The sequence below is a fragment of the Schistocerca serialis genome, chromosome 8 (assembly GCF_023864345.2).
Source record: "Schistocerca serialis cubense isolate TAMUIC-IGC-003099 chromosome 8, iqSchSeri2.2, whole genome shotgun sequence".
Taxonomy (NCBI): domain Eukaryota; kingdom Metazoa; phylum Arthropoda; class Insecta; order Orthoptera; family Acrididae; genus Schistocerca; species Schistocerca serialis.
The window spans coordinates 281,626,039-281,646,499 of record NC_064645.1 but is presented as its reverse complement, the minus strand read 5'-3'; the positions used below and the strand labels follow the sequence as shown (position 1 = coordinate 281,646,499).

Sequence of the window (20,461 nt, the reverse complement as noted above, 5' to 3'; positions counted from 1 at the left end):
CAATCTAAGCACAGTGACCAGGAAGACTGTGTGAAGAGATCCTACTCCATGATAATGCCTGCCCGCATTCTGTTAGGCTCACATGAAACACTATACAGAAGTTGGGTTGGAAAGTCGTTCACACCCACCTTATTCACTTGATCTTGCACCCTCAGATTTTCAATTTTTTTGCTACCTATCGAACAATCTTCAAGGAACTTCCTATTTGGGTGAAAATGTGCTCCAAATTTGGCTCAATGAATTCTTCAGCTCAAAACCACATGAATTCCACAGTCGCAGAATTGGAAAGTTACCCGAGCACTGGCAGACTGTTGTAAATGTGAAGGAAAATGTATTACAAAAAGAATAGATTTCTACTCACGATATAGCAAAGATGTTGAGTCGCAGACAGGCACAGCAAAAAGACTACCAAACATGTAAGCTTCTGGCCAGAAGGCCTTCTTCTAAAATAGACAACATACAAATACACATTCACGCAAACACAGCGCTCTCTCTCTCTCTCTCTCTCTCTCTCTCTCTCTCTCTCTCTCACACACACACACACACACACACACACACACACACACACACACTGGCTGCTGAAGCTAGTTTGGATTCAACATCCAGAGACAGTGCTCGTGTGTGTGTGTGTGTGTGTGTGTGTGTGTGTGTGTGTGTTGGGTTTTGTGTGAGTGTGAATGTGGATATATATGTGTGTGTGTGTGTGTGTGTGTGTGTGTGTGTGTGTGTGTGTGTGTGTGTTTTGCCTATTTCAGAAGAAGGCATTCTGGCCAAAAGCTTACATGTTTAGTAGTCTTTCTTCTGTGCCTGTCTGCAACTCAACATCTCCACTATACTATGAGTAGCAATCTATCCTTTTCATAATATTGTTGTTACCCATCCTCGATTTTCCATCGTTTGAAAGAGAATATATTATTGGTGGCTAAAATCTCTGTTATGTGTATCTGTTGGGTTTATTAAACTTATGGAAAAATGCTACAAACTTATCCACCAATGTAACACAAAAAGAAAGCGACATACTTAAATGTCAAAATTAGATACTACTGTACTGTTATTGGACCAGAGGCTGTGTATATTGCTGAGACTCTCACACTAAACAACAAAGATCTAATGCAGAAACTTGAGACCAAAGAACGAAAGATTTTGAAAAAAATCTTGGGTTCCATCACAGAAAACAGCAAGTACAGAAGTACTATGAAATGTATAAGCATGTGAAGAAGATAAGTGAAATGATTTGGAACATAAGGACTACTTTTTATGGCCATATGATACAAATGTTCCCAGGAAGGATATCTGCTAATATTAATCTATTCTGAAGATAAGTAAACCAAAAGGGCATAGTCCATACGAGTTGAAGAATATCTATGACAAGTGGGCACTTCTCCTACACATATCTCAGTATGCGATCTGCTTAAGGAAGAGCTACAAACAAATGATGGTTTCCAGAAAAAGCTAAAGCTAAAAACATGGAAGCCATGGTGCTAAGAGAGAAAAGAATAACACCAGAAATGAATGCAGCAGCAATGAGCAGCAGTTAAAGGTAGGAAAAAGAGACTGTTGAATTGATGTGGTCTCTAGCTAGCTGAAAGAAAGAACAAATAATAATAATAATAATAATAAGCCCTAGCATCTCAATGTCCTGTGGAAGTCTTTCGACTGGATGCCACACTGGTGACTTACAAGTACATGTCCATAACCTACACTAGTAATTCTAGCAGCGAAATGGAACCTGCAGTTTAATGCGGAACTCAAACTATGTGTCCTTCCTGAAAAGTCTGCACATCACTGAGAGGTGAAGGCTAGGTTAAAGACAGACAGGTAGATTCCAGGATCTGCACTGGATTCAATCCCATAACTTTTTGGTGTCTACACCTGCACTTTACAAGTACACCACAATGCTTGATGTCTTTGGATGAAACAAATTACATGTCTCATTGTACACAGTCCAGTCACATTAATGTGACTACCACCTCTGTTGGACATCAATGTGCAATAACCAGTCACAAATGGCTGATGGCAGCACTAGCAGAGGAGGATATACAGGGTGTCCCATTTGTCTTGACCACCCTACATAACAGTTTTTCCAGAAGCAAACTACAAAATGTTTCAAGCAGATGTTCTTTAGCCATCAGGGGGACATCAATCAGCATGACTGCCTTCATAGTAGCTTTGTTTTTTACAAAGATATGAACAACAGTATGACTTTTTCAAATGGCACTCTGTATATCTTAGTAATTCATTTTCTCTCCTAAAGACCTATTCAAAAATGCTTCACAGTGTACCATTCACTGAAACACAACATTATTAATTACATAACACAACATTGACTTTGAGCCCAGGATCACAAACCCATCCACTTGCTGGAGTGGTCAGAAAACAAATGAAAACCAAGTAAAACACATAATACAAAATTGACTTTGACTCTCCTGAACCATTGCCCAGGAGTAGAACATTCAAAGGTGCTCAAAGTGGTGACCCTGGACACCAATACACTGGTGCACTCGTATTATTATTATTATTATCTTTCCTTTCTCAGACGTTATGTCTGGTTAAAAATGGAAAGTGACGCGGACCTTGATCAAGCGTGACTTCCATTTAACTGTACGATATAGGTTACATTGCATTTAGGAACTTTCGAATAATTCAACATGTATCAATAATTACAGATTTCTGTAGTTGTATATATATGTTTGGATTTAGCTGTATAGCGTTGATGTACTGGTGGATATTGTGTGGTATGACTCCTGTAGTTGACAGTATAATTGGTATAATGTCAACTTTATCCTGATGCCACATGTCCTTGACTTCCTCAGCCAGTTGGGTGTACTTTTCAATTTTTTCTCCTGTTTTCTTCTGTATATTTGTTGTATTGGGTATGGATATTTCAATTAGTTGTGTTAATTTCTTCTTTTTATTGGTGAGTATGATGTCAGGTTTGTTATGTGGTGTTGTTTTATCTGTTATAATGGTTCTGTTCCAGTATAATTTGCATTCATCATTCTCCAATACATTTTGTGGTGCATACTTGTATGTGGGAACGTGTTGTTTTATTAGTTTATGTTGTATGGCAAGTTGTTGATGTATTATTTTTGCTACATTGTCATGTCTTCTGGTGTATTCTGTATTTACTAGTATTGTACATCCGCTTGTGATGTGATCTACTGTTTCTATTTGTTGTTTGCAAAGTCTGCATTTATCTGTTGTGGTATTGGGATCTTTAATAATATGCTTGCCGTAATATCAGGTGTTTATTGTTTGATCCTGTATTGCAATCATGAATCCTTCTGTCTCACTGTATATATTGCCTTTTCTTAGCCATGTGTTGAATGCGTCTTGATCGATGTATGGCTGTGTTAGGTGATAAGGGTGTTTGCCATGTAGTGTTTTCTTTTTCCAATTTACTTTCTTTGTATCTGTTGATGTTATGTGACCTAAAGGGTTGTAGAAGTGGTTATGAAATTGCAATGGTGTAGCCGATGTATTTATATGAGTGATTGCTTTCTGTATTTTGCTAGTTTCTGCTCGTTCTATAAAGAATTTTCTTAAATTGTCTACCTGTCCATAATGTAGGTTTTTTATGTCGATAAATCCCCTTTCTCCTTCCTTTCTGCTTAATGTGAATCTTTCTGTTGCTGAAAGTATGTGATGTATTCTATATTTGTGGCATTGTGATCGTGTAAGTGTATTGAGTGCTTCTAGTTCTGTGTTACTCCATTTCACTACTCCAAATGAGTAGGTCATTATTGGTATAGCATAAGCATTTATACCTTTTGTCTTGTTTCTTGCTGTCAATTCTGTTTTCAGTATTTTTATTAGTCTTTGTCTATATTTTTCTTTTAGTTCTTCATTAATATTTGTATTATCTATTCCTATTTTTTGTCTGTATCCTAGATATTTATAGGCATCTGTTTTTTCCATCTCTTCTATGCAGTCGCTGTGGTTATCCAATAAGTAATTTTGTTTAGTGTGTTTTCCCTTGACTATGCTATTTTTCTTACATTTGTCTGTTCCGAAAGCCATATTTATATCATTGCTGAATACTTCTGTTATCTTTAGTAATTGGTTGAGTTGTTGATTTGTTGCTGCCAGTAGTTTTAGATCATCCGTGTATAGCAAATGTGTGATTTTGTGTTGGTATGTTCCAGTAATATTATATCCATAATTTGTATTATTTAGCATGTCGGATAGTGGGTTCAAAGCAAAGCAGAACCAGAAAGGACTTAATGAGTCTCCTTGGTATATTCCACGCTTAATCTGTATTGGCTGTGATGTGATATTATTTGAATTTGTTTGGATATTAAGTGTGGTTTTCCAATTATTCATTACTATGTTTAGGAACTGTATCAATTAAGGACCTACTTTGTATATTTCCAATATCCGTAGTAGCCATGAGTGGGGTACACTATCAAAAGCTTTTTGGTAGTCAATGTATGCATAGTTTAGCGACCTTTGTTTAGTTTTAGCTTGATATGTCACCTCTGCATCTATTATCAGTTGCTCTTTACATACTTGTGCTCCTTTGCAGCAGCCTTTTTGTTCTTCATTTATAATTTTGTTCTGTGTTGTATGTGTCATTAATTTCTGTGTAATGACGGAAGTTAATATTTTGTATATTGTTGGTAGGCATGTTATGGGGCGATATTTTTCTGGGTTTGCTGTGTCTGCTTCATCTTTAGGTTTCAGATAAGTTATTCCTTGTGTAAGTGTATCAGGGACTGTGTATGGGTCTGCAATGTAACTGTTAAATAATTTAGGTGGTTGTTCTGTATATGTGTGGATGGATATGTGTGTGTGTGTGCGAGTGTATACCCGTCCTTTTTTCCCCCTAAGGTAAGTCTTTCCGCTCCCGGGATTGGAATGACTCCTTACCCTCTCCCTTAAAACCCACATCCTTTCGTCTTTCCCTCTCCTTCCCTCTTTCCTGATGAGGCAACAGTTTTTTGCGAAAGCTTGAATTTTGTGTGTATGTTTGTGTTTGTTTGTGTGTCTGTCGACCTGCCAGCACTTTCATTTGGTAAGTCACATCATCTTTGTTTTTAGATATATGTTAAATAATTTAGTTAGACGTGAATGTGTTAAGGCGAACTTCTTTAGCCAGAAATTTGCTATTTTATCTTTTCCAGGGGCTTTCCAATTGTGCGTAGAATTAATTGCTCCGGTGACTTCATGTTGCAAAATTATCACTTCAGGCATTTGTGGTATCATCTTGTATGTGTCTGCTTCTGCTTGAATCCACCGTGCATGCCTGTTATGTTGTACCGGGTTTGACCATATGTTGCTCCAGAAGTGTTTCATGTCTGTTATGTTTGGTGGATTGTCTATTTTAATGTGTGTATTATCTATTGTCTGGTAAAATTTCTTTTGGTTTGTGTTGAATGTTTGGTTCTGTTTCCTTCTATTTTCACTTTTTTTATATCTTCTAAGTCGTTTGGCCAATGATTGTAATTTCTGCTTCTTTTCATCTAGTTGCTCTATCGCTTCTTGTTTTGAGATTTTGCCTAACCTTTTTCGTTTTTTGTCTGATATTTCATTTCTTATAAATTGTGTTAGCTGTCCGATGTCTTTTCTCAGTTTTTCTATTCTGATCTGTAGCCTGTGTTGCCATGCTGGTTTTGTGGGTTTCTTCTGTGTGTTGGTTTGTTCTGATCTCTGCCTAGTGTGTATATTTAGTGTAGTGAGTGCTCCTATATAAACCAGTAGTTGTAACTCTTCCATAGTTGTATTTTCATTTATTTTGTTGCGTATGATTGTGTTGATAGTTGTTATTGTTGTTTCGACTTGTGGGTTATTTGGTGGTCTATGCAAGAATGGTCTAATGTCTGTATTTGTGTCTTTGTATTCTATATATGTCAGCTGAAATTTTTCTTCTATATCTAACATGTGTGTCACTTCATGTTCTATTTGTGCTTGTTCTGGTGGCTGTCTTAAGATTTCGTTTTCCTCTGATTGTTTAATTGATGCGTGTTGTTCTTTGTTTGTTTGCTCTGGGATGTTTGAGTCCATTACTGTATTTTCTTCTTCTTCTGATTGCACATTATTTTGTTCCAGTATTTGTTGTACTTGTTGTTTGATGTTTTCTAATTCTGACTGGGGTATCCTGTTATTTTTTATTATTACACGGATCTGATCAGCTAGTCGTTGTTCTGTTAAAAATTTTAATCCTGGGTATCTGGTAATAAATGTTGTGTATGCTTGTGATCTTTATCCAGTTGTGTTGGTTCCTAAATTTGTTGCTTGGTAATAACAGAACATGAGGTGTCGGTTAACTTCATCTGACCATCTCATCCTCTGTCTTTGTTTTCCTTCTAGAGTGGTTGCAGGAAGCATATCCTGCAAAACACCTCTATTTGGATTTAAATCATTTTCCATGTGGCTAGCAGTGTCGTTACCATTGTGGACGGGCATAGGGTTCAAGCGTCATCCCTGACCATGACAGCACTTGTCCAGCCATATTAGTGGTTTGTTCTTTTCGTCGCCTTTTACGAGTGGCAGAACATACCTGGGGCCTATTCTTTTCCCGGGCCTCCACGGGGTTTATTATTATTATTATTATTTACTGCTTCCAATGCTGTCTGCTGAAGAGAATTACAAGCAAGCACAATACTCCCCTGCATGTCCTCTGGAGTTGCTGGAATATCGCAATAGACAGCGTTTTTAATGCATCCCCAAAGAAAAAAGTCCAGAGGATTTAAATCAGGAGACTTAGGAGGTCAAGTAACTGTTCCTCCATGACCAGTCCATCTGGTAGAATACCTTCGGTTCAGAACAAGACGTGCACACAAGGCGTTATGTGCTGGACATCCATCAAGTTGATACCACATAAGCATTCTAGTTCTTAGTGGCACTTCATCCTGAAGAGGAGGAAGAATTCATCTGAGGAAGTTCGCATACACTGTGCCATTTAGACTACCATTGATGAAATAAGGGCCAATAATTGTAGTACCAAGCATTCCACACCAGACATTAACTCTCCATTGACGCAGATGTTCCACCAGTCTAAGCCATCATGGGTTGTCACTGACCAATAATGCATTTTCCTTGTATTTCCCTGTCCTTTGTTTGAGAAGGAACATTCATTGGTAAATAGAACATTGGAGAAGTAGTTAGGGTTTGCAAGGATTTGCTGCTGTGTCCACTGAGAGAACTGTAAACAATTCTGAAAATCACTCCCATGCAATCCTTGATGTAGGTGTACATGGTAAGGATGGAACCAGTGATGTGTAAGAATACGATGTACACTGGTTTTAGGAATGCCAATCTCATGTTCAAGCTGTCATGGTTTTAGTAATGCCAATCTCGTGTTCAAGCTGTCATGTACTCACATGTGGATTCATAGCAATGGAAGCGAAAATAGTAACTTCTGCAGCTTTATCTGAGTGAGTGCTATGACAATTGCGCTGTCATGAGTTGAAACTTTGATTCCTGAAGTGTTGCAACAGGACGAGAAAACATCCATCTGGAAGGTGAGTTCTTGTCAGGGTATTGCTCTATGTACAGTTCCGCTGCCTGCATAGCATTTCGTCTACCTTCAACAACAATAATAAAAGATCATAGTATGAAGGCTTTCATACGATATATAAGTCGCTCTCAGACATCCGACCCGTCAGTCGGCAAGACTCACTGGAGGAGAAACACCCCTCTGAAGATGTCCAGCGCAGCTCTGGATGAAACGTTAGGAGCTGAAGAGTTTCATGGACCACGACCTTACATCCCGGAAGGTTTACCAGAACAATAAAAGAAACATTATGTCGATGCAGTTTGTAGGTGGGACAGCCTTTACTGTATGCCTACTCTACACAACAGTATTTAGAAGGACTAAACTACTGAACTAAATGTACCCATACATAAGACAACAGTATTGCAATTACTGTTCTGCTAACTTAAAGTCCCCACAGATGAGCAGCATTTCTACCGTCTCTTCATTGTTGTACATTCTACTCACACAACTCTTCAACTGATGATGGTTGACAGAATGATGGGTGTGCATTCTACTTATTTTTACATCTGTCCTCTGTCAGCGTCAGTACGTGGATGTGTTCCATTACCCCAAGTACCTGCACTAAGCTCTGGGAGCATCAATGTGAATGTTGTGTTATGTAATTAATCATATTATCTTTCAATGAATGGTACACTGCAATACATTTTTGAATAGGTCTTTAGGAGAGGAAATGAACTACCGAATAAGATATACAGAGTGCCATTTAAACAAGTCATACTGCTGTTCATATCTTTGTAAAAAACAAAGCTACAATTTGCTTGAAACGTTTTGTAATTTGCATCTAGACAAACAGTTATTTAGGGTGGTCAGGATAAATGGGACACCCTGTATATAGCAAGTCCAGCAGGCATGGAAAACAGTGCAGTCATTGTTCTAATGCAGAAGCGGAGCGAATTATCCAACATCCAAAAGGGTATGATCATTGGCTTTTGGGACAAGGGTGGAAGCATTACCAAAATGGCTAAGTTATTAAACTTTTCACGTGCTGTCTTGGTTGAAGTATATAGCATGCAAGGCAAAACGGCCCTACCCAAAATCTGGGCCGGTGCAACTGTGGTGCACTATGGGCCATAGATGACAGAGGTAAATGGCTATTGCAGAGATGTGTCTGGGTAAATACACTCCTGGAAATGGAAAAAAGAACACATTGACACCGGTGTGTCAGACCCACCATACTTGCTCCGGACACTGCGAGAGGGCTGTACAAGCAATGATCACACGCACAGCACAGCGGACACACCAGGAACCGCGGTGTTGGCCGTCGAATGGCGCTAGCTGCGCAGCATTTGTGCACTGTCGCCGTCAGTGTCAGCCAGTTTGCCGTGGCATACGGAGCTCCATCGCAGTCTTTAACACTGGTAGCATGCCGCGACAGCGTGGACGTGAACCGTATGTGCAGTTGACGGACTTTGAGCGAGGACGTATAGTGGGCATGCGGGAGGCCGGGTGGACGTACCGCCGAATTGCTCAACACGTGGGGCGTGAGGTCTCCACAGTACATCGATGTTGTCGCCAGTGGTCGGCGGAAGGTGCACGTGCCCGTCGACCTGGGACCGGACCGCAGCGACGCACGGATGCACGCCAAGACCGTAGGATCCTACGCAGTGCCGTAGGGGACCGCACCGCCACTTCCCAGCAAATTAGGGACACTGTTGTTCCTGGGGTATCGGCGAGGACCATTCGCAACCGTCTCCATGAAGCTGGGCTACGGTCCCGCACATCGTTAGGCCGTCTTCCGCTCACACCCCAACATCATGCAGCCCGCCTCCAGTGGTGTCGCGACAGGTGTGAATGGAGGGACGAATGGAGACGTGTCGTCTTCAGCGATGAGAGTCGCTTCTGCCTTGGTGCCAATGATGGTCGTATGCGTGTTTGGCGCCATGCAGGTGAGCGCCACAATCAGGACTGCATACGACCGAGGCACACAGGGCCAACACCCGGCATCATGGTGTGGGGAGCGATCTCCTACACTGGCCGTACACCACTGGTGATCGTCGAGGGGACACTGAATAGTGCACGGTACATCCAAACCGTCATCGAACCCATCGTTCTACCATTCCTAGACCGGCAAGGGAACTTGCTGTTCCAACAGGACAATGCACGTCCGCATGTATCCCGTGCCACCCAACGTGCTCTAGAAGGTGTAAGTCAACTACCCTGGCCAGCAAGATCTCCGGATCTGTCCCCCATTGAGCATGTTTGGGACTGGATGAAGCGTCGTCTCACGCGGTCTGCACGTCCAGCACGAACGCTGATCCAACTGAGGCGCCAGGTGGAAATGGCATGGAAGCCGTTCCACAGGACTACATCCAGCATCTCTACGATCGTCTCCATGGGAGAATAGCAGCCTGCATTGCTGCGAAAGGTGGATATACACTGTACTAGTGCCGACATTGTGCATGCTCTGTTGCCTGTGTCTATGTGCCTGTGGGTCTGTCAGTGTGATCATGTGATGTATCTGACCCCAGGAATGTGTCAATAAAGTTTCCCCTTCCTGGGACAATGAATTCACGGTGTTCTTATTTCAATTTCCAGGAGTGTAGATGTGCAACTGTTGAGCATCTGACTGCCCAGATGAACCAAGGGGGCTTCAACAGTCTCTCCTCAACGACAGTTCAGCGAAAGTTGCTGCGTAGGGGCCTCCGCAGCAAGCACCTGGTTCATGCATCCGTGCTGACCACTGTTCAGCGTTGATAAAGGAAGGCTAGAATTTACATGCAGACATCACAAATAGATGTCCAATAAGTGGCAACAGGTGGCCTTTTCGGATTAGTCACATCTGATGCTCCATTGGTGTGAAATGTATAACAGCAAATACCAACAACAATCATCAGAAGGGTCCAGGCCAGAGGAGGGATCATTATAGTCTGGGGAATGTCTTCATGGCTTTCCCTGGGCGATGACCTCATTTTGGTAGGCATAATGGGTCAACAAAAGTAGGATCTACCCTTCAGAACCGTGTCCATCCCTACGTGCAGTTTGCTTTTCCTCGGCATGATGGCATCTACCAGTAGGGCAATGCGACTCAGCTTGTACTGTAAGTGTGCAGTTCAAAGATCACTAGGATGAGTTTACCATAGTCCTTTGGCCACCAAACTCCCCATATTTAAACTCAATTGAGAATCTATCGGACCATCTGAATCGGGCTTTTCATGTCATGGATCCTCAACCGAGAAATCTAGCACAGCTGGAAATGGCACTGGAGTTGACATGGCTCCTCATCCCTGTTGGTAACTTTCAGAACTGCACAGACACTCTTCCTGAATGTCTCACAGAAGGCTGTACTGCAAAGATGTTTGCATTGGTTCTGGCACAGGGCAACTGTGGAGACTGGCCGTCTGGCCTCGCGTATTCACCCTGTAGGTGGAGGATAGGTGTCTGCTCCTTCAGCAGGGTCAGAGCAGGCAAATGGAGTGGGGAAGGGGAGGGAGGGTGGGATTTACTAGTTATTGGGGCTCCAACGTTAGGCACATTATGGAGTCCCTTAGGCAGATAGCATTCATGGCCGAAAAGAAAGCCAATGTGCACTAGGTATGTCTGCTGGGATGCCTCATCGGAGATGTGGAGGTGGCCTTGGCTGTGGCTATTGAGTGTGCAGGGTGCAGTCACCTGCATTTCATGGCTCACGTTGGCACCAACAATGCCTGTCGCATGGGTCATGAGGCGATCCTCAGTTTGTGCAGGAGGCTGGTGGAGATGGGGAGACTGCTGGTCTTGCGCATAGGTTGCAAACAGAGCTTGCAATTTGCAGCATTGTTCCCAGAGTTGATTGGGGTCCTTTGGTTTGGAGTCAAGTGGAGGGTCTCAACCAAATGCTTTGTCAACTCTGTCATGGTCATGACTGCAGATTTCTAGACCCGCATTATCATGTGGGGATTTGTAGGACTCCACTTGATAGGTCAAGGGTGCACCACACAAAGGAAGCAGCTACTGAGGTAGCAAAATACTTGTGGAGTGCACATGAGGGTTTTTTAGGCTAGGCGATAGTTTCAGGTGCTCTGATGAACTCTCACCAGTCAATTCACAGCACAAGAAGTCAAACAGCATTAAGAATAAAGACACTTTGATTCCCACAATTTTATCAGTAAACTATCAAAGTAATTGTAATAAAATTGAGGGGGAGTGTGCGTTGCAGTTCACAAAATATTATTGTTATTGAGGTCAAAGTTGAGTGTGACAGTGAAGTCATCTGGTCACGGGAACAGGTGTAGGTTAAACTAAGTTAATTGTTGGATGTTTTTACTGGTCACCAATTCTGCTGTGACAGTTCTAGAGTCACTCAAAGTAAGTCTATGGTCAATAGTGCCTAAATATCCAGATAATGTAATACTAGTTTGAGGAAACTTTAACATGTCAAGTATAGACTGGAATGTCTATGGATTCATTGCAGGGAGTACAGACAGACTTACAGAAATACTTTTCAACATGTTTTCTGAAAAACTGTCTTGAGAAGCTAGCACAGCAGCCCACATGTCATGGAAATATCTTAGACCTTGTAGCTACACATTACATGAGTCACAGCTGTGTGCAGCCAGCCAGCACATGGGAGACAGGACATGTTTGCCTGACCTTTTTGCAACGATGTCAGATGCTGTGCCTAGAATCACCAAGCTTTGGTTCACTGCCAGGTCTCTGAAGTCATTCTGCAAGTACCTATTAGTATCTACGAGGCTCTGGTTTTCCACCAAAAGAAACTCAATGACACTTCTCTGTTTGGAGCACATCTGTTACAAATGCCACTTACAAGTCTCCATATAGCATCTCCAACCATCAGAACACCATGAAACTATAGGGACTAAAGCAGGAATATTCCATGATGTTGCACAACAAATTCTGTATTTTTTCACTTGAAACTGGCCAAGGAAAAAAAAGTGTTGGATTACTTATTGAATGCCATTCATATCATGATGAGAGTATGAGTTTTGATAAAATCAGAGAAAGATAATGGGAAAACACCACTAACATTATGCTTAAATCTAGATTTTTGAAGTGAATTTATCTGACACCTGTAATCTCACTCCTACACAAAGGAAATACCTGAAGTTGGCTTATATATGTAAATACGTGAAAGGTATTCATTTTGCATTTTGCTCTTTTATGATACCTACTACATTACATGTAAAATTTTTGGTGCCAGTTTACCATTCTAAAAAAGACAGCAAAAATTCTGACACACAACTAAGCTTATCTTCCAAATGAGGCAGCTAACAATGCAGGTGTTTTATACCGATAACTGTTTTCGGCATGGTAAATATTTTCCTGCTTGACAAACCCCAGAAAGGTATACCATAAGTGACCTTTGAATCTAGAACTGATTCACTGATTCAATGTATCATAAAGAATACAGCAACATAATTTTTCTTTATTTGACTCTAATTATTACGTGCATGTCAAATTCCAGACAGCAGCTACATTTCCGTACAAATGCAAATCAAATTTGGACTTTATGAGCACATTTTTAACAAATTTGCAGCAATGTCCGAATCTCATTTGTGCACAGTGCTCGAGAGAGGCTCAGGTGCCATCATGAAATGGTTAATTTTATAATAAAATGAATCATTCACAAGAACAGAATCACCTTCATCGTAACTGTTGGAATCATTTGAAAACACTGCCGCTTTACAATTCTTTAAAGGTCTAATGATGTCACTGTCTCTGGAATCAGCCTCAGAATCATAAAAACATCCATTCACACTGTCATTCAGATCTTCATTCTCACTAGGAACATTTGAACTTTCATCATCAAAAACATCAAAAATTATTTCAGGTTTGTTCGTTTCCTTCTGTTTCCTGGATATGGTCATCTCTAAAAGTAGGAGGAACTTCAAGATGAAAATACTAACTATTTGAAACATCAAAATACAATCAAAATGCTAAATAGGTGAAAAGTACATGAAGGCGATCAAGTTTGATACACTGACATTTGGTGTAAACACCTAAATAGATGAAATACTTAAAATATATTATCTCAAGGTCTGTCCATACCAGATGGTGCACAAAACATGGGTAAACTCAGGATATGTCAACAACGTGTCAAGTTACTGATATGTTTCAATCATTTGAAAATGACTATGGAAGCAGAAATCAGGTGACTACATGAGACACATAGCTTGTTACACAATAATTATAGCCAAATAAAGAGTAAATTAAGTCACTTGACATTTTTTACATACTGTGGATCCCTTTTCAGACATCTTTTAAAAAGTTCTGCTTCACAACAGACTGCAAATGCACTATTAAACATAAAATGGTAAGAGATTTAAACGTCTCCAAAGTTATCTTGATTCAAGATCAAAGATCTAGTACAGTCATAGAATTAAGATTTATATTGAAGGTTACTCTCTTGTGATGGCTGCCAACAGTTCAAACTTCAGCATATTAAGGCTGATACTGGTCTTTTCCATTGATGTTTGTTATTCTGCTCAATTTTTAAATGATTTTTTCAATGTAGCACTACTACTTGAATACACTTCTTATAGTCTTGGAATTTTTCTAATTTGTGATGGAATGCACTAGGCCTGCAGCATGATCTTCCTTATATAAGGGAAAATTTTGAGCAGACATCTACCAAATATGTTTATTGTGCTTATCAGTTTCAGAGCATTATGGCTCTATTTTCAATGCAAACAGTTTATAGAGGGTTGTGCAAGTAGTGTACATACACAATGTTGAAATGCTGCCCAATAATAAAAAAAAGCTAGATGACCCTTGCATTTATGTTGGTTAAAAGGTTGTAGCTTTAGAATTTTGAGATTGGCCATCAGGCAAAAATGTCTTCCCTCATGTTCTTTCTTGTATGTATCTGGATCATCACGTTCCCATTAACAGTGGCATAGGTATGTTTTTGATGATTGACTTGCTTGTGACAGTGACTGAAATTTGGGCTGTTACTATTTTATGAGTGTGGTACAGTGCTACCTGTACGCCTACATCCTCACGATAAGCTTTTATTAATTAATGTTCAAAGAAATTCGTTTATCCATGCTTGTAAGTAGGACTGAGTCAAATGCTTCCAAAGCCACATGGCATAGAATTACCTTCTTTGGGCTTGTTAGACTAAATGGGGGCTAGGTGACGTGAACCACCACAATCAAGGCAATCGCGACAGGACTCATTCGAAGAGCAGTTACATGGCCCTTTCTGCTGAGTAGAAAGGACAGTCAGATATCAGGGTATAGGAAACCGGTTTTGTGCACCCCACACTGAACTTGGCTGAAAAATTCAGCTACAACATAAAACAGATAAGGCAGGCATTTTCAGTCTGTGTGGTTAATTAAAGAAGACACACTTTCCTATCTGTAAACATGAGCAACAGATATTGGGTTTGAGGCTACATTCAGTGGAGTGGCAGGAGATAGCAGTGAGAGCAAACGAGTCTTCAGTAAGAGCTAATTATCACAGAGGATGACAAAGGACACTTTGACAGAGGTTCATGTTGAGCACCAGCATGTTTTTTTGCCACTCCATGAGACCAAAGTGCCACAACAGGGGGATGGAGCAGCTGTCAGTGCTGATGAGGCATCATCAACAGTGAGAGCCATCATGCATTCAGTGGCCGAGGCTTTGAGACTTGAGGGTCTCTGCCATTTAGAGATGCTACGCACACTGACAGAGCTGATGCCCATACTGCCAATGTCAGTGGCACTGACGACATCAAACCAGAGAAGATATGTCAATTTCATTGTTTCTGAACCTCTGTGAACAGCTTTGCTGGATATCAAAGCTAATATAAGAAAGGAGCCTCAATATTTAAATGTAATTGTGCAGACTGGTTCAAATTTAAGGTCTTAAGACATAAATAGTCATTCTGAAATGTTCACTGATGAAACAAACTGCAAATTTCAAAATATCAGCACAGAAGTAGAGACTGAAGTAAAAACTGTTAACATCACATGAGATGTATAGGAGATGACCTTGTTCACTCTGAATAAGCATACAGAGGATGTTCTGAAGAAAGTCTGGGAGAATGCGGAAAAGTAAGCTAACTTTCAAATCAGATGAAATCAGTAGAAACTGCCTCCACTTCCAAGACCACTCAGGTACAAAAATATTCCACTCTTTATATGACATCATATTCGACATTGAGTGTATAAGTATTTATTTTCAAAATTGCAATTTTGGCCATAAGGCCATTATCAAAAGGTAGACTGTAAATGATTGTGCTTCAGAACATGTCAAACATTAAAAAATTCTCTGACATGTACACATCATTGTCATATCTGAGCCTTATAACAATGTTGACATGTAAATAATGTACAAGGACAGTGGTTTATTGGATTTGTGTTAAAGCTATTAATACAGTTATAAGGTTCAGAAATGACAATGACATGTGTACACGTCAGAGGATTTTTAAAGTTTGGCATCTGCTGAAGTGCAGCGGTTTGCAGTATGCCGCTTGATAATAACCTTCAGCCAAAACCATAATTGAGAAAAATAAATGGTTTCAGCAGTCAATGGTGAATATCATGTTTTTTTTAAATGTTTTACACGACTGTGAACCCCTGTCATGATAGTTAATCAAAACTCTGCTTGTCAACTGCAATAAACCAATAGTTTGCAAACTAGTTGTGCAACTTTTATTACAGGAGTAGAGAAGAGATTGAGGGAATGTGTTGTAGTGATAGACAGCCAGGTCCATGAACTCAGTGCAGGGCCACCAACACAAAGCATTTGTCACCATACAACAGACCGAGCATGACAAAAGTGTCAGCAGTTTTTGAGAGCAGTCTGACAGGTGAGACTGCTCACCAGGCAGCAGCCTGAATGGGTAGAACTAATCCATGGATAGTTAACAGATTGCACGAACTTGCTAATGGATCCACAGGTTCAACTGGAGTACAGGGAACATGATCAATGGGCAAACCCCAGTGCTGTTGCACTGTCTGTCTGGTTAGTACCTACTGAGAGGGTGCAATGAACGATGAAGCAGGAAGTCTGATGAAGAATGATAGGCCATTCCATTCATGGCAAGTATCACCTCTTAGTGCCATTCCTAGATGACTGAAATTTGGAGGGTGATTGGAGGGGGGATGGGGGGGAGAAGTCAGTTAAGTATCACAAATAGTTAATTGAGAACTTTAAGAAGTGGTTTACAACTGTGACTTTATCCAATCTACAGCAAACCCACTGGTTCAGCCAGCACCTCACAGCTGAAACAAAACTATAATGGGACATTACAGGAAAATACTGTGGGAATTACCCAGTGCAGAAATTTTTGGCAGAGTACTGGGGGTGTAGCTGGCAACAGTATGTTAAGTGTCACGTGATGATAGGCCCTCATTACAAAGTGAATTATGGGATGTTGTGGAAATTATTCTTGCACTTAGTCTCATTAGTGCATCACCTAGACTTGCTGTTTGAATCAGATGAACTTACAGCTGTGCTATATCAGACGATGACTTACTGGGTACATAGACGACTAATTACGGTATCAACCCAGATTGTAGGAGGATCGCTGGACCTTCTCTCAGCAATGAACAAGTTCCAAATCAATAGAGATCAGTGGAGGCCTCGGCTCCTGTTAGGAGAAATGTTGTAGCAGGAAGTAGTGAGTAATGAACTGCATCACACAACAGAAAAGTATGCTTATTTGGTATGAAAGGTGGTAGAGGGTGAAACTGACAGCACCGCTCTTAATCGCTCATGCATCATGATAAGGGCACTGCAGTTCCTCCTGAAATTTTATCTGCTCTTACAGAACAGGCAAATTGTGGCTACTACTCCTGATTCTCCCGGTGGAGTTCTTTACACCAAAGGAAAATCTGGATTCCACTGATCAACAGAGATAGGCTAACTGTCCACAGAATGCACTTGAGGATCTGCTGGCAAAGTAAGTACATTAGGGATGGCTAAGAATTCCGCATGTGTCTGGAACTCTCACACACAAGTGGATCCCTGTCACCTCAATGTACACTTCCACCATTTCAACTCCATGCTGCCAGAGTGAGAAGAGGATGAAATCATGAATGTGCCACATTAAATGGCAATGCAGTTACACAAGGAATGTGAAATAGCATATTTCATACTCAGCTACACAGATCATTAAAAAAAATTCAGTATTATTAAATTATTTTTGGTGCACTGAAGACTCAATAAAATTTATACCTGGTACAAACTGTCAACATGCAAAGAGATGTAAATGATTTTATAGATTTTCATCACTCAGGTTGCTGTAATCATGAGTTATTTAGTTACACAATTGAAAAAAGCCTTTCGTGCACCTACGTTGATCGAAACATTGTATTATCTCATTATGGAGGTATTGGAAATCACACTGAAGGAAAACAACACAGGACTGCAGGACATTTTTAACGAAATAATTCATCTTTTAGTTCTGTTCTGTCAGCAAACACACAGGGATGTTTTCAACTGAAATGGCAAACAGTCTCAAAAACAGATGTAAGATTGGCAGTGTCTTCAAAAAGTTTAGCAAACTATTCTTGTTGTATGTTTTGATACCACAATAAATTCTGCAAAATTTGCATTTTCTTTAGCATCAGTACGCTTCAGGAAATGATTAGTGCTTTTTGTCAGAAGTTGTCCCATCAACACTGCAACTATCCTTTTAAATGCATACACATCAATTTAGAAGTAAGTTGTTTTTCACGTTGTAACATTTTAATGTAGACCATGTGCTGTCAAGCACCCACTTAAAATACGAGGTATGCATTCTGGATGTTTTAATTTTCATCCCTGCTATCCTTTGTCCTTAAGAAATTCAACAACTGCAGGTCTTACCGGTACTTGAAAAATCATTCCAGGCATGCCCCATCTCTTAATCAATGTACTTTGCAGTAAACATAATGTCTCCATATGCTTCATTCATTTCCATCAAAAACTGTTGCAACTGACAATGTAATGATGCAAGCAACTGTAGAAAATTTACTATTCATATCACTAATTTCATCACTTGCTCCATGCCTGCAAATGTAGCGCAAAGTCCTCCTAGATGTACAGAATGATGAATTCCATACAAATAGTGTGTCGATTAATGTAAATTTTTGCTCTTTCATTATTAACTAAATCTTTAAATTTTTTGAGCATGGTGTTAAATGCTGTTTTATAGCAATCTGCAGTATCTGTCCTCAAGTGAGTTAATAGAAGACATCGAGAATTCTCATCCTTCTCTAAGAAGAAGTAACTGTTATTCCCATTCATTTTTAAAGGCTTGTGATGACAGATTGATAGACTGCCTCTTTTTGTGCAAACAGCGACAGGACCTTGGAACTTCTTTTATACCATGAGCAAATATCAAAATTAAACCAAGCTGACACTACGAGTCTGCCGAACTGAAAAAATTCATGCCGTCTAAAAAATGTTGCACCAAATGCTGAAAGAAACAGTGTCACATCCCACAGCTAAATGAAATGTCATGCTGTATTCAGTAATTCCAAGAAGGACCAAGCAAAGCCGAGACATACTGAGTAGTGTTAGGACCAGCCAAACCTTGGACTGCACGTACGCAACGCATTGTTCAAGCATAACTTTTGCATGCCATGGCTGACTCTGGAATAGACAGTAAAGCCCATTACAGTCCCAGTTCAGGGCTTTCAAAGCCACATGAAACAGTAGCATCGTCTTTGGGTTCCACTTGGTAGATGAAATTGGGGCCAGGTGAGGTGGACCACCACATGCTGATGGTACAATTTTCAGGCATGGTGTTTGTACAATACTTGCACAGCCCGAAATGAATCATTTACATGTAAGACAGAGCTACAATGCTCCAAAACTGCTATGCAATAAAATCATATTTGGTAGCTGTGAGGTGAATTTTTTCCCTCTATACAGCATCTTACAAGGTTTGTCACTTCTTAAATTCATAACAGACAATATTTCCCATCAAGGCCTTTAGACCCCTCAGATTTCTTCAGCACTGTTTCAGAGCCCTCATCTGCTCATCCTGCAGTAACTTAATTTTATGGTATGTAAAATCAAGTAGGAACTATAATGTAAGGAAATGCTATGAACACTAATGGATATTATAGACAAAATTTTATTTTCTTCAAATATGCAACATACAGACCAGAATCTATCAAAGAACCTGCGGGAAAGTTCATAACATTATTCTCTGTGAGCCCTCACATCAAACATTTTGTGCAATACCTGGAAGAACAGATTATGTATGTACTGTACCTGCTGTTTCAGCAAAAGGATCACTCAAGTCAAAGCTGATGGCAGGCTTAGGAACTATTTTGCTAATGTCCTGACTCCACTGAGCAGGAATGGAACCACGAAGTTGAACAAAGGCACTAAAATGGCCCAAAATCAGGGAGGACAGCCCTGAATCATGAACAATCTGCTCTGTTTCAACTTCATTGGCTACATCACCCTACAAAGAAAAAAAGCATATTTTGTAAAATGTTTCACCTCTAGTATTCCTGGCCTGCTCTATTTTATAATAAAAAACAATACCATTGCTAGATTAATGAGAAGTTAAAAACATTCTCCAATTTAGCAACATATAAATTGATACTAAACTTCTTTTATTTGTGTAGGTTCATACTCACTTGAAAATTAGCTCCTCTCTTAAGAAACCTTGTGCCTGCATATCTGTTTGATCTTCGCGCTATAAGAGTGATGTACACAGATCTTCCAAAGATGCTTATATTTGACTGCCCCACAAAGCCATGTGTTACATAAAGGATCCAATCTGGATGCAGAGACTTCTCTACTTTACTCAGAAGATAGCTATTCCACACAAATCTGTAGTTGGGACTGTTCCGGACTCCATAGTTTAAAACTTCAGGATGTCCCTCATTAGGTTTATTTTTAACATCATTCAGAATTTCACTGAAAATCATAACAATTCCCAATTGAATTGTAAATTTAGCCAGAAATAAAACAGTGTGTGTGCATGACTGTTTATGTTAGTTTAAAACAAGAGGTTAAGTATAATTCTAATATAAATGCAAACTATGCATGGGAATGATCAGTGTGTTACCATATAATCACTAAGAAATAATA

The 20,461-nt window shown here is 40.1% G+C and overlaps 1 protein-coding gene across 3 annotated transcripts in view; it reads right to left on the bottom strand.

Moving 5' to 3' along the window:
* The window catches only part of LOC126416306 (polyphosphoinositide phosphatase), a 181,799-nt gene that overhangs the window by 89,290 nt on the left and 72,048 nt on the right, over nucleotides 1-20,461 (bottom strand). For all 3 annotated transcript variants that reach the window (XM_050083966.1, XM_050083967.1, XM_050083968.1), the window contains 2 exons: nucleotides 20,005-20,287; nucleotides 19,631-19,826 (listed from right to left, as the gene is read on the bottom strand). In XM_050083966.1, coding sequence (XP_049939923.1) covers nucleotides 19,631-19,826; nucleotides 20,005-20,287 — 479 coding nt within the window. The remainder of the gene's footprint in view (nucleotides 1-19,630; nucleotides 19,827-20,004; nucleotides 20,288-20,461) is intronic.